The sequence below is a fragment of the Pagrus major genome, chromosome 13, assembly GCF_040436345.1.
Source record: "Pagrus major chromosome 13, Pma_NU_1.0".
Taxonomy (NCBI): Eukaryota; Metazoa; Chordata; class Actinopteri; order Spariformes; family Sparidae; genus Pagrus; species Pagrus major.
This window is the reverse complement of record NC_133227.1, coordinates 15,868,807-15,882,721: the sequence shown is the minus strand read 5'-3', so window position 1 is coordinate 15,882,721 and position 13,915 is coordinate 15,868,807. Positions and strand designations below refer to the sequence as shown.

Sequence of the window (13,915 nt, the reverse complement as noted above, 5' to 3'; positions counted from 1 at the left end):
TGGCAGTCACAACATATAACAGCATCTGCACTGGTATTGACCCCTGCTCCCACACATGCACACACATGCACACTGTAGATAGCCACTATCTGTATCACTATGTATCTGTCTGTCTGTCTGTCTGTCTATCTATATGGTACAACAAAAATTAGTGGTACATGTGTTTTGATATTTGAGTGTACAGGCTTGTTTGCAAGTTTGATGTGAATAAGACCTGGATCTCAACTGACATTTGTTTATATTTCAGAACAAAATGTTGGCAGTTATCCTGTCTACAAACCACAGATACACTCACATTTGTACATGTCATAGTGTATGTACCATATTGACATTTGTACAAAACATGTCATATCACGTACATGTTTATGACCAACCGCGTTTCAACATATGGAAGTGTGACACCACTGGATATACAGTATTTAAGGAGACCTTGGGACATCTCAGGCTGTGTTTGTGGTGACCAAAACAGGTATTTTAGGCCAAAACATGATCTTTTTCTAACCCTGACCCTAACCCTGGCAGAAAGATTCACAGGCAACATTTATTTTGACTTCAGAGAGCTGATTTTTTAATAAATTTCGACATTTCAAGGAATGTCTCTCAGTATGTATAATAAGGTTAAATCCCTTTAGTCATTCTTGTCCAGCCTTCTCACTAAACATCCGTTGCTCTTCATTTTGGTCAATTGTATATACTATAAACAAGAAATTCAAAATTCCTCTGATTAATTTCAGTTCGGCTGGTTCTAACACCTCAAGCCTGATACTGATTGTTTAAGACCCACTCAAGCGTATCCAATACTTGTTCCGTCAAATGAATTCCATAGCTTCCAAGTTTCCAAAGTTGAAAATGTTGGAAGTGAGGTATGGTGCAAGTTTAACAAAAGGAAAGAAAAATAAACTCTTAAGATTACAGGCGCAAGATGCTTTCATCCACTGCATGGATTTCAGCTGAGCAGAGAGCAGATGGTGCGACACATTACTGTGCCCCATGTGTAGCTGGGCATAGATTGAGCAAACTTGTTTCTCACGATTTGATAAAATTAAAATGTAAATATTCACCAGCACAGGCTGTGCTGTGGTACAGCCCTGTAAGTTTTCTTACATTCGCAAACAAACAAGAAGCATCCTCCTACAAGCTGGAGGAGAGACAAGGTGTTGAAGCAATTTGCTCACTAAAAAAAAAAAACTCTTCTCCAGTGGGGGATATTTAGTGTAAATTCAGGCCAGTTGCATTTATTTTCTGTTCATTATTATACTGTATGTACTATACATGATGCTGATGCAATGTCTGTACTTTTTTTCCTGTCCTAGACAAGTGACATTGGATTTTGCAGTAAAGCTCACACATTAGTGCCTGTAGATGTAAGGTTTTATGTAGAGTAAAAAACTGTATTTCACCCCATGTCTTTCTGTTTACACCTTCACCAAGGAAGGTACTATACTGTACTGGTATTCTTGCTTATGCTAGTTTAGCACCAATTTTTGGTGACGCGATGATGATATCTGGTCCCTGTTGAGTCCATCTTGAATACTCTAGAGATTGTGGGATTTCCCAAACTGAATAAATACTGCACATATAAACACAAAAATGCTTAGCTAACTCAAGGTTGTTATAATTATCATACCAAAAAAAATATTTTTCCGAAGACAGATTTACCCCTTGATTCGGAGCAGATATGTTTCACTCTAGTCTATGTGTTTACTTCCACCGGGTCCGCTGCTCTGCGTATCCACCCCGTCCCAGCTCCAGCAGTTATGCAGGACTTCTATTTCTGGTGGATGCCGGAGCATGATGCAGCAATTCAGCCGCATTCAGCACAGAGCAGACAGGAGGTCACACAAGTGCTTCTTCTAATCCTTCGGTTGGAAACACTTTTTGTTGTTGTGTTTATAACACATACCTATAACTGCGGTTGGGCGTGATTATGTAGTTATTGCAGGAACTCCTCAGTCTCATAACTCCAGCTGATCGGCGGTGCTGCGCCGTGGCGGACACAAAACGCAGAGCAAAACCATAGACTTCTCATATAGTAACTTCAGACTGTTGAAAAGTCCAAAAGTTGAAATGTATAGAAAAAATCCAATCCAAAATTCAAGAAATATTCTGCTTCAATCCATATTTGTTGGCGTTTCAAAAACAAAATTTTTACTGTGGCAAAAAAAAAAGTTTGCTCTCGGATTTCCGCAAGCACCTGGCAGGGCAGTCTAGCTGTAATCTAACAGCATCAGAAATTACATTTATATAACTGCCAAACAAAAAACAACAAACAAACAAAAAAAAGAAAAGAAATCAGAGACAAGAAATTATTTGTTACAAGTTAAAATCCTGCATTCAAAATGTTAAGTTCTTATAAACCAAGAACTTTGCTGATTTTCAGCCAGCTTTGTATTACTACAATGTTGGTAGCAAATGCAAATCAACAATGTTCTGTCCATGTTGCTTGGACCCAGAACCCCCCACTTTTATGTCGGTAAAAGTCCACCAGAGGGTGTCATCTGGCTGCTGTAGGGCTGTTGTATTAACTATAGATTTACGTCCTGCATTTTCAAAGCTAGCATCCACAGACACAAAGAGCATAAACAGCTGTTGAGAGTGAGAGCCGCCGCACACTCTCTCTCTCGGGTCCCTGCCATTTTGTTTATGTACTGTGAAATCAGAGGCTAAAAACTCAGACCAAACTATAAAACAAGGTGGTGATGAGCTATCATGAACCACGGTTCTGTCCATTGTCTATTTCAATGTTTATATGTTTTCAGAAACAGTGTAGCTGTAATACCATGCTGTTTGATACCAGCTGATTTTGTATGTGTCAGAGGGAATAAACAGAATATGTAGCCAGTAATGTCTGGTGTGTCATAGCATGTGTTGTTACTGTGTGTCACATGAGTGAAAGCTAAAACTCAACTTGTGTGTTCAGGGTCAAGTGAAACACATTCCAAGCCCCCACTTTAGCCTGGGTTTACTGGGCCTGCCAGGAGGCATCGCTGTCCAAATCCCCAACTGAAAGATGGCTTTAAGTGATGACCAAGAAGCGGAAGGAGCTTTTACAGAAAAGCCAGAATTACAAAGCTCTGCAGCCCTCCGGAAATAGGTTCCTTCACCCCTCCCGCTTATCCAGTCTGTGCACTATAAAAAACAACATATAGAATCTACCCAATAAATTTGAGGTAACAATTTGCACTCACTTTATTTGAGTAGATTTGATTTCATATTTTGGATGAAGATTACCCTAATTAAAAAGCCATATAATACTTAAGGAAATTAGGTAAAATTTACCTATGACTTCTGATTACATTCTACAACTTATTACTCAATAAAATTGAGTCAAAATAATCCCATGATTGTTAGTACTACTCCCCTAATAATAATTGCTCAAAATTACTCAATAAAAATGAGTCAAAATAATCTCATGATTGTTAGTACTACTCCCCTAATAATAATTGCTCAAAGTTATTCAATATAATAATTAAAGATTAACCAGCCAGGGTGGGTAATAGTTACCCAGAAACAGACTCAGTCGAACAGAGGATTACATCAATGGTTTTAATTAATCAATCAAATGTTACAAAAAAACCAAATCAGTTTTTCCAGATTTCAAGCAATAAAAATGCACGTAATGTCTCATCTCTTAATTGACAATGGTTTCAAAAGTGCATTTCTTTAACGATTATTGCGCAACGCACCAGTATCAATATAAAATATTTTCAAAAAACACCAAACCTGTTCTGTAACTCAAATCACGTCTTTCTGAGTTATAAGATTGCTACAATTAAAAAAAAAAAAAACTTCCAAAAACATAAATTAAACCACTCAATATAAACAGAAAATACAAAATGGGGAGAGGGGAGGAGATGAATCAGATAGAGGGTGCGAAGGAGATGAGAGAGGAAATGGGTGCAGACTGAGGGGAGGGGAGGAAAAGAGACAGGAAAGAGAGAGGGGGGGACAGAGGGGAGGAGATGAGACAGAGGAGACAGGACACAGAGAGAGAGAGAGAGGGGACAGAGGGGAGGAGATGAGACAGTAGAGGAGAGGAGACAGGAGAGAGAGAGGGGACAGACGGGAGGAGAGGAGACAGTAGAGGAGAGGAGACAGGACACAGAGAGAGAGGGGACAGACGGGAGGAGATGAGACAGTAGAGGAGAGGAGACAGGAGAGAGAGAGGGGACAGAGGGGAGGAGATGAGACAGTAGAGGAGAGGAGACAGTAGAGGAGAGGAGACAGGAGAGAGAGAGGGGACAGAGGGGAGGAGATGAGACAGTAGAGGAGAGGAGACAGGAGAGAGAGAGGGGACAGAGGGGAGGAGATGAGACAGTAGAGGAGAGGAGACAGTAGAGGAGAGGAGACAGGAGAGAGAGAGGGGACAGATGGGAGGAGATGAGACAGTAGAGGAGAGGAGACAGTAGAGGAGAGGAGACAGGAGAGAGAGAGGGGACAGACGGGAGGAGATGAGACAGTAGAGGAGAGGAGACAGGAGAGAGAGAGAGGGGACAGAGGGGAGGAGATGAGACAGTAGAGGAGAGGAGACAGTAGAGGAGAGGAGACAGGAGAGAGAGAGGGGACAGAGGGGAGGAGATGAGACAGTAGAGGAGAGGAGACAGGAGAGAGAGAGGGGACAGAGGGGAGGAGATGAGACAGTAGAGGAGAGGAGACAGGAGAGAGAGAGGGGACAGAGGGGAGGAGATGAGACAGTAGAGGAGAGGAGACAGGAGAGAGAGGGGGGAGGGGGGGGGGAGAGAGGAGTGGTCAGATTACTGAAGGCTGCACTCTTGATCATTACAGATGAATTAGCCAGAACACATTTCAAGCAGTGCAGCAAGTTTGTGAACTTATTTGGATATTGTTGGACTGAAATGGGAACGTCAGTCTTTTTTATTAGAACTCATCTGTGCGAGAACTTTCAATTAAACAGTTTATTCCATTAGCTTGCTTTTGAGGCTATGGACCTTCTTCAGAAGCTTTGCTCCGTCAAGCTCCAGGAAAAGTTTCTGGAACACTTCAAAGGTATTCTTGAGTGCCTTGGGATACTCGAGGTTGAGGGCATAGATCAATCCCATCAACAGAATGCATGCCTTGGTTCGGCTTCCACAACCAGTCAGCACTTGGTCACCTTCAATCACAACAGAGACTTCTGCTGGATTCTTCTCAGCCATGACATCATGGATCACAATCACCTTCATGGTTTGGTCTGAGTGGTCCTCACAGCTGTCCTTCATGTTAAAAAGAAACAGACAAAAAGCATATATATTTTAAGTGAAGTTGGTTATAGAATATAACACAGTGTTCCAGATTATCTTGTCAATTGGTTCAGCAATTCAATAAAAACAGGTGACATTTCGTGAGCATTCCATAATTGGTGTATCTACAGGGGATAACAGGAGGGGAGACAGAAGTGAGGAGCAGAGGAGACGGGAAGGAAGGACACAGGGATGGGGATAAGAGGGGTGGAGATGAGACAGACGACAGGAGACGAGGGAAGGAGAGAAGGTTAGGGGAGGAGAGGATAGGAAAGAGGAGGAGAGGAAACAAAGTGAGGAGATGAGACAGAGGGGATGGGAGACAAGGAGGACAGGGCAGCATATTGTCAATCATCAGTCATTTAACATACTTGGCACTCCTTGAAAAGCCCTTCTTGGCTTTTTTAGATTGAAATACCATTTTCAATGTCATTTTCAATAAGGGAAGCTTTAAGAACAAACATTTACACATCTTATTGTTGTGTGGCTGTATTTAACAGTTCTTTGTCAGTTACGCGAGTATGTGCCACATTGATATGGAGTGGGATTTTTTGTATTGCGAGGTCTCAAATTCTCTGTCTAAAATTGACACGGTCATAACGGAGAAAACGCCAGTGTTCAACTCGTGTAAAGGTAAAAGTAAAAATATCTAATGTATTGGCACTCGTTGGTTTAGGCCATGGCTAAATAAAGTAACTTTAGCAAAAAAAAAAAAAAAGCCATCAACGTAACTGTGGAGGCTCAGCAGAAAAAACTCAAGCGAACGTGCAGGCTGACAAATCTTGCAAAGTGCACACCGCGAATACATTTCAAGACACCTCCAAACCTGACGACGTCTTAAAAACGGTCGTCCATCATCGTAATAGTTAATTTATTCTTGCTCACTTGCTTCTACCGGCCGTTCAGGTCTTTCAAGTTATAGCCGTAGCCGACTTACTACCGCGCAATACACGGCGCCGGGCGCAATATTCGGCGCGTGTCGCCAATTCAAAAGTTCGGTTAGAGCACGCTAAACTGAAACACACCGACTACAACTCCTGTAAATACCGTAACCTACCGTTGTATTTTCGCATTATATGAGGCAATAGGTAAAACAGTGATTACCTTGACTCCAGTGTTCCGTCTGCTGGAAGTAGCTTGCCACCTTCGGAGTTCAAATCCCGCTCGCCTCTCACGCGCTGCCAAGTGCCAACCTGGTGCCAACTGCCTGACAGCGCATGCGCAAAGTGCAGCGTAGAACTGATGGGATTTAGGTATATTTTATTACATTTTTCTATGTAACATATTTTACTGATATCAAATGGGTAGTGTAGGTAAAAATTACCCTTTATTTTATAATTCTTTCACTGACTAGAATAATGAAGTACATTTTAGACTATTTGAATGGATTATATTTACCACTCTCAAAAATCGTTTTTTATAGTGTGTCTCTGTCCATCTGTCCATCCATCCAACTCTAATATCTCCCTCTGTCTCTGTCTCTCACCTCCCACACTCAAAGCTCTTCAGCTCCCTAGATTTATATTTAGTGTTTTCCAAGGATTGTTTTGCATGCAAATTTCCTAAGTGGCCTACAGTTACAGTCGCCTCGATTTCCCCTCCCATCAGACTGCCTTTCGGCTGGCAGCCAGCTGGGAGTCCCCCCCCCACCTCCTCCTGAGGGTGTACCTAGATTCCACTGTAGACACGCCCATTCATTCAATTGCACTGTGTCACCATGAGATGGTGCTTCCCTCACAAAAAAACATATATAGCATAGATACCCTTTAAACCTAAACCATATTCTTCTACCCCATTACATCTCAGTGGCAAATGTTACACTTTTATCCCACTACATTTATTTTAAAGCTTTAATTAGTTTAGTTAGCGTTAGCCCTTCTGGTTACTTTACTTTACTCACTTAATTTATATTTTATATCAATAATCCAAAGTTGTAGCTAGGTTATATTATTATAGGTTAAGCCACCCAGCATTACTAAAATTAGTTCATCCTTTACCTGTTGTGGCTCTAAAGTAATGAGCACATTAATGCATCAATTGTTATAATTCGAGAATAAACTCTACGTATATTATTATGAAATGGACCATTTGTTTATTCAGTCATGAAAATAAAGACCGTGTGTTTATTTAGTGTGTTAAAGCACATGAAATCAGTCAATGAAGATCTTTCTGCTCCAATTAAAATTTCACTTGATGCACCCCAGTAGCTCAGTTGGTAGAGTGTGCAACTCATATATAGATTCCCTGCAGCGGCCCAGGGTTCGAGCCTGACCCGTGATCTCTTGCTGCGTGTCATCACCCTCCCTCCTTTCATCTCTCAAGCCGCTCTGCCAAGAGAAGTGAAACCTTTCTCCCTCCACCGACTTGTTTTACAGTTTCATTTTCATTTTTTTAGCTTCCGTTTTCATAGTACGTAAACAAAATGGCGGGGACTTCTGGTTCACGAGCTTCCTCTATTTAAGCTAAGTACTAGACGAAAAATGTTCCTCATAGCATATTAGGGGCAGAAAGGCAGTGTAGGAACAGATTCTCACTTTATGTGTTATCAGCACAACCAGGTATAGACAGTTTGATCGAAGTTTAGAGAGCATGCGTGTCATTTCTCGCTCTGGAGATCTGTCTGTGCTCTTTGTGTCTGTGGACAAAATTCTCTGGTTGATTCAACAGCCCTGCAGCCGCCAGATGAGTGCTGGGGGCTGGGAGACCTGTTGGGATGTCCATTGAATAAGAACAAAGAGATGCACTGTAATGCTAATGATGTGTTTGGCCTCAGTCACCTCCCAAGATACACTGAGGATGTTTGTGAACACACTTTCATAAACTGATTTCATCTCTTATCATCTGCCACTGCATGAGGAACTAAACAGCGCAATGACAATCATTTCTGCTGAAAATGTGTCACCTGAGTGTAATAGTTCACACTCCACCACAACCACCCGCACCCAGTGAAATATTCAAACTAAATACTTCAAATACAAATATCATAACGGACCAAGCATATTTAAAGATTAACTACCATATGATGAGGTCATCAATATTATACCTCAGCTTTTTGTTTTTCAACAGTACTGCATGGAAGTGAAAGTAATATGGCTGGGGAATTAATGATTTTACAACAATGGGACAAACTATTACAGTATAAGAGCCGAAAAAGTAGTTTTTTTCTTGTTTGTTATTTTAGTTATATTAATGTAATTTCTCATGCTGTCAGATTAATGAAATCTCAAAGCAAATTTTGTTTTGCCACAGTGAAAATATTATTTTTGTGATTAAACACATATTGAAACAGAATATTTAATTGCTGTCGATTGATTATTTAATCGCGATTAATCACATGATTGTCCATAGTTAACGCGTGATTAATCACAAATTAATCGCACATGTTCTAAATGTACCTAAAAGTTTTTAATTCTCTTATCAACATGGGAGTGGACAAATATGCTTGCTTTATGTAAATGTATGTTTATTATTATTGCAACAATCCAAAACAATGACAAATACTGTACAGAATATTCTCCAGAATAACCTCAAAGGTACTGCATGCTCAAAAAATATGCTGAAAGCAAAACATGGCAAGTTTGTCTCATGGAGAGTTGTCCAGGTGTCTCTGTTGCAAACTATCCAGCGTGGTCTGAGAGGGGGGAGGAGGGCTCTCTGCATCAGCTGTGTGCTTGGTCAGTAAATGGTATTTGAGACTGGACGTACTCCGGTGGTAACTCAGTTCACATCGACAGTAAATGCAAATAACTTTGTTCTTGTTGAGAGAACCATCTGGCAGAGCTTTGAAGCTGAACTTGCCATTCTTTTTTTTATTCATTTCTGCTCAAGGAGGTTGGTTTCTTCTGCCATCCACAACACTATTGCTGCATCACTTCTGGATTTCTCAAACTACGGAGTGGGCCAAGGGTCATAGCATGTGTGCGTAATCAAAATTAAAGGCATTAAGAGGAATTTGCATCAACGCGTTATTATCGTGTTAACTTTGACAGCCCTAGTTAAAACATGTTGTGGATTTTGGAAATGATTACATCGATATTTTTTTCCATACATTTCAGCTTTTGGAATTTTTAACACTATGAAGTTACTTCAACTGTGTTGGAGTTCTCCCCGAGGGACGAGAGGGTCACCTCCATGTGACTGCAGGTCGCTGGGGGGAAGGCTCTGACTGTTGTTTGTGCGTATGCATCGAACAGCAGCTCAGAATACCCGGCCTTCTTGGAGTCCTTGGGTGGTGTCCTGGAAAGGGCTCCACCTGGGGACTCCATAGTTCTTCTGGGGGACTTTAACGCTCACATGGGTGACGATGGGGAAACTTGGAGGGGGGTGATTGGGAGGAACGGCCTGCCCGATCTGAACCCAAAGGGGGTTTTGTTATTGGACTTCTGTGCTAGTCATGGATTGGCCATAATGAACACCATGTTCGAGCATAGGGTGGCTCATAAGTGTACCTGGTACCAGGCCACCTTAGGCCAAAGGTCGATGGACCTGCGGCCGCATGCCTTGGACACTCGGGTGAAGAGAGGAGCGGAGTTGTCAACTGTTCATCACCTGGTGGTAAGTTGGATCAGGTGGCGGGGGAGGCTGCCGACAGACCTGGGAAACCCAAACGAGTAGTGAGGGTGAACTGGGAACGTCTGGCAGAGGCCCCGGTCCGTCAGATCTTCAACTCCCACCTCCGGAAGAACTTTTCGCTCATCCCGGGGGAGACTGGGGACATGGAATCTGAATAGACCATGTTCAGAGCCTCTATTGTAGAGGCGGCCGCTAAGAGCTGTGGTCAGACGGTCATCGGTGCCAGTCGGGGCGGCAACCGAACTGATAGATAAACCACTGCAACTGGTTTCCACACATGGCGCTTAGGGGTGTCAGGATTTGGCCTCCAATCACTACATCATCACGGGGGATCTCATTCCAGTCACAAACTCTTCCAGGTCCGAGCATGGACCCGTCACAGACCCGTCACTGTACCAGTTATGTCACTGCATCTCAAGTCCAGCCCCAACAGTACTGAGGGTTACTGTTTTTTCCCTCTGTCTGACTTTTTGAGCTTCCCAAACAAAGCGTTGGATTTGGAGTAGTTTTGGCACAGTGGCCAAGTTTTTAGATGCAAATCCTTCCAATCAGCTGCACTGGGAGAAAGTGGCATAGAGTGGCACTTTGTATGGGCTGTGTTCCAGTAACCCTGGCTAAGTTATTTCAGCTCTACAGGCTGAGTTAATCAAGACAAATCATTGCGAACTTGACAAACAGTTATGAAGTTATTTTCTGACATGACTAAGTGTATATAATGCTCATCACTGGCTGTAAGCAAGTATAAATTACCTTATTATGACAAGTGACATGTAAGAGATAATTTCCTGCAGTGTTCTCATACTGGGGAATAGGGTTTGGCCCTCAAATACTGAGCCCTGTATAATCGCAACATCATGATTTAAAAGGCCCCTCAGAGGTGCTGTGAGACAGGGGATGTTAGTGTTTGTGATATGTGAAAGAAAAAAATGAAAATAAATTTGTTGTCGCTCAATGCACTTTTCATCTCTATGTTTATTATAGCATAAAGCGCTCAGTTTCATTGGTGGCAGAGGTGTTTGTTTTCTGCAGCCCGCTTTTAGTGTTTGTTTTTTTTTCTGTTGTGTAGTTGTCATTTGTGTTTTCTTAGCCTGGCTTTGTCAGTATAGCTAACCTGCTAACTAGCTAACTGAAAAGAGACAGTTTTCTCGACTGGTTGAGATCAGTCGGGTCAACGCCACAGCAGTGACTACAGTGGTGTGCAAATGAGCAACTCTTGCCTTATGACAGCTCTAAGGGGTAGGGTGACCAGGTGTCCTACTTTACCTTGGACTGTACAGCATTTTTGTCTCTTGTTCTGTGTCTCACATATTGAAATGATGTCCACATTTTTTAACGTAAGTTTGCAGACACTTGCCATAAGCTCTCCTGAAATCTGGCTTTCATCCAATAGCTATGTAGAGCAGCAAGGGGAGGCTGTCATCATGGGGATGTGTTTTGTTTTATATCGATAAAACTGCACACATGTGGGTAACACAAGCATTAACCTGTCACTGTCTTTTAGGGATGCAACAATATTCAATATTTTATCGAACCGTTCAATACGCCCTGTTAGGTTCAATACACAAAGGCAAACAATACAATACAATACAGTACAATACAATACTACAATAATGTTTGCTGTTTAACTTGATAGGATACTGCATATGTTTTTTATGGAAGGCAATTAAGATAAGTGTTACATTTTTATAATAAGGTTGGTGGTTTGACTATATCTGCTTTTAATTATTTTTACATGCAATATTGCCTTTGATAGTGTGAGTAGTTTTATATTAAGATTTCGAAACCATACGTTGCCCAAAAACTGTGATGCATACCGAACTGTGGGAAAACTCTACCATTGCATCCCTACTGTCTTTGCTGCCAACACTTCACCCAATGGGATATAGGCGGAATATTATGTAAACAAAATTGTTACTAGCAGCTGAAATAACTAGCATTTAACACACTGTGCAGCAGTCTTAAGTCAAACAGGTCAAGAGACTGTGGTAATTAGTTGTTACTAGTCATTTGTCTGCAAAAAAAAAAGTCATATTGTAAGCTATATTTTAATAGTCAATAGCTTTGTAGTCTTAATATTAGTGTGAAATGACACATTAGCTTTTCAGGATAAAAGAAACTGGAACTCAGTTTATTAATTTTCCTGTGGTAGTACTGATTGCACTGCTGCCACAAACACAGCATTTACCACATGGCTACTGCTAGCACCCTGGCGACTGACTGAAAAAAATAACTCTAACAATCCCAATTTGACTTGAAATCCCCGATCTCTGTGCTATGAAAAGGCAGAGTAAAACACCTTGTTGTATTAATAAGTAGAGAGGTTTTGTTACTTGCGGATCTAGTAGAAAGAATGCAGCTTTTGAAGCATCTCAAATAGTGACCGGGGAAAACAATGCCTCTTCCTGTTTTGGTTGTGCAACGGTAGACGCGCTTCCTTTGCGCCGTAATTCAACCTTCACTTTTCAGGGAACAATCCCAAGTTTTTAACCAATCTATGGACAGATACTATCATATTTCTTCAGCCATTACACTGTGCAGTCAGTATTCACTTTAGAATGAGAAGCAAAAAAGTTGTGTTTTGCTACTTTAGTGAACTTCAAGTTTGCTACCTAAGATTATGATAATTACATTTTTCCCACCATGAACCGCTTTTTGTTCAAAATACAGTCAAGTATATACTGATTCTCCACATGAGTTCTTAATATTGATGTCATTCAGATAAGCCCTCATAGATTAATAAACCATACTTACTTTGCTGTCTTTTAGCACAGTTGAAGCGAACAGCAACACGTCCTGCTGTAGTGAGTGCATGGCCGCAGATAGGTGATATACAATATGCTTATCATCAGTTAGCTCTGCTCTGGTACACCACTCTGTAAAGCCAGAGGCACAAAATAAAAATAAACTATAACAGTATATTTCTTCACACTCACATATCAACCACCTATCTGAGTGAAAGATGTTGGAATACCAAATACTTCTTGAGATAAACATTAAATCCGCATCCAGCATGTTTGAAGGTAGTTGTGATTATCATTTTTTAAGTAGATCATGCCTGTTGCAGACTGTGTAATGACCTATTCACTGATGTGTTTAAACTCTCAGAAGACTTTGCTGTTCACTAACAAACACCACAAGGTACTCATCAGTCGTATTATTCCACCCATCAAATCCATAAACTGCAGGTGCAAAACGTTGTCTTTGTCTGTGATGCTGCTGGTTTTTAATGACTCCATCACGCATGTTCTGCTTTTATTTAGCCAACAAGATATTTAAAGAGTTGATTTTTCACACTTTTAATTTTTTTTTTTTATTATTTAAATTTGTGATTTAATTGCCCCTGAGGAATCAACATTATGCATTCAAGCATTTAGCTTATTCATCTCATCTTCTGGTTTAGCTGTTAAAGGAGGACTTTTTCAAAAGCTTTAGTCAAAAGTTTCATAGTACTCCAAATTACACTTATTAAAGTGCTTTGGATAAAAGCAAAAGTCCAAGTGGGCCAAGGTTCCCTGGCAAAGTGCACATGTCATATACCGGCACACCACTGTCAGCTCCGCATGTAGAACTGACAGCACATTGAAAAGCCTTCTGTGATAGACAATGCATCTGTCTCATCCATTTCCTCTGTGGTACAGTGGCCTCTGCATTTGGGCCAAAGCAGCTCTTAAAGGGATCTCTGTCAAAAGGGCCCAGTAGCTGCAGGCTCATTTTCAAATGTAACCAACCATGCTAGCCTGAGTGTATATGATAGAAATTGCATTTGAGGAAAAAATCATGGGAGACAGAACTCATGCTGTGAAGGCTTCTTTAGAAAATGTCAGGAAACTGGGTCAGGGTGAATGTACAGTTGCATGGCCTCTGTTCAAGGCAAAATGACTACAGGGTACTGCTTTGGAATGAAATAGAAAAAAGATGAACAGGAGAAGTAGGAAAATACATGAACTACAGGAAAGTTCAACAAGTTAAGCAACATGTACATTGGCCCATGTCAGCTAAATCATTGCTACAATGATTTCATGATTAATCACCAAGGAGCACCAAATAGTCCAGTTCATTAATTAATTTCAGTTTGTTACACATTAGAACCACCATTTTTGCAT

The 13,915-nt window shown here is 41.1% G+C and overlaps 1 protein-coding gene across 2 annotated transcripts; it reads right to left on the bottom strand.

The window, feature by feature from the left end:
* Positions 1–3,532: 3,532 nt before the first annotated feature.
* Positions 3,533–6,403, bottom strand: LOC141007533 (uncharacterized). Of its 2 annotated transcripts, none has more exons than XM_073479893.1 (2): positions 6,345–6,403; positions 3,533–5,213 (listed from the first exon to the last, which is right to left on the bottom strand). In XM_073479893.1, exon 2 carries the CDS (start codon positions 4,778–4,780, stop codon positions 3,860–3,862), a length of 921 nt encoding a protein of 306 aa, XP_073335994.1. In that variant the 5' UTR covers positions 4,781–5,213; positions 6,345–6,403; the 3' UTR covers positions 3,533–3,859. The 2 variants fall into 2 exon arrangements, with proteins under 2 accessions (XP_073335994.1, XP_073335995.1); XM_073479894.1 differs by lacking the exon at positions 6,345–6,403 and adding an exon at positions 5,612–5,631.
* Positions 6,404–13,915: the final 7,512 nt, after the last annotated feature.

What these genes read in the sequence shown, in the direction of transcription:
- LOC141007533 (XM_073479893.1), bottom strand. Translation starts at nt 4,780, where the DNA reads ATGATCAAGAGTGCAGCCTTCAGTAATCTGACCACTCCTCTCTCCCCC.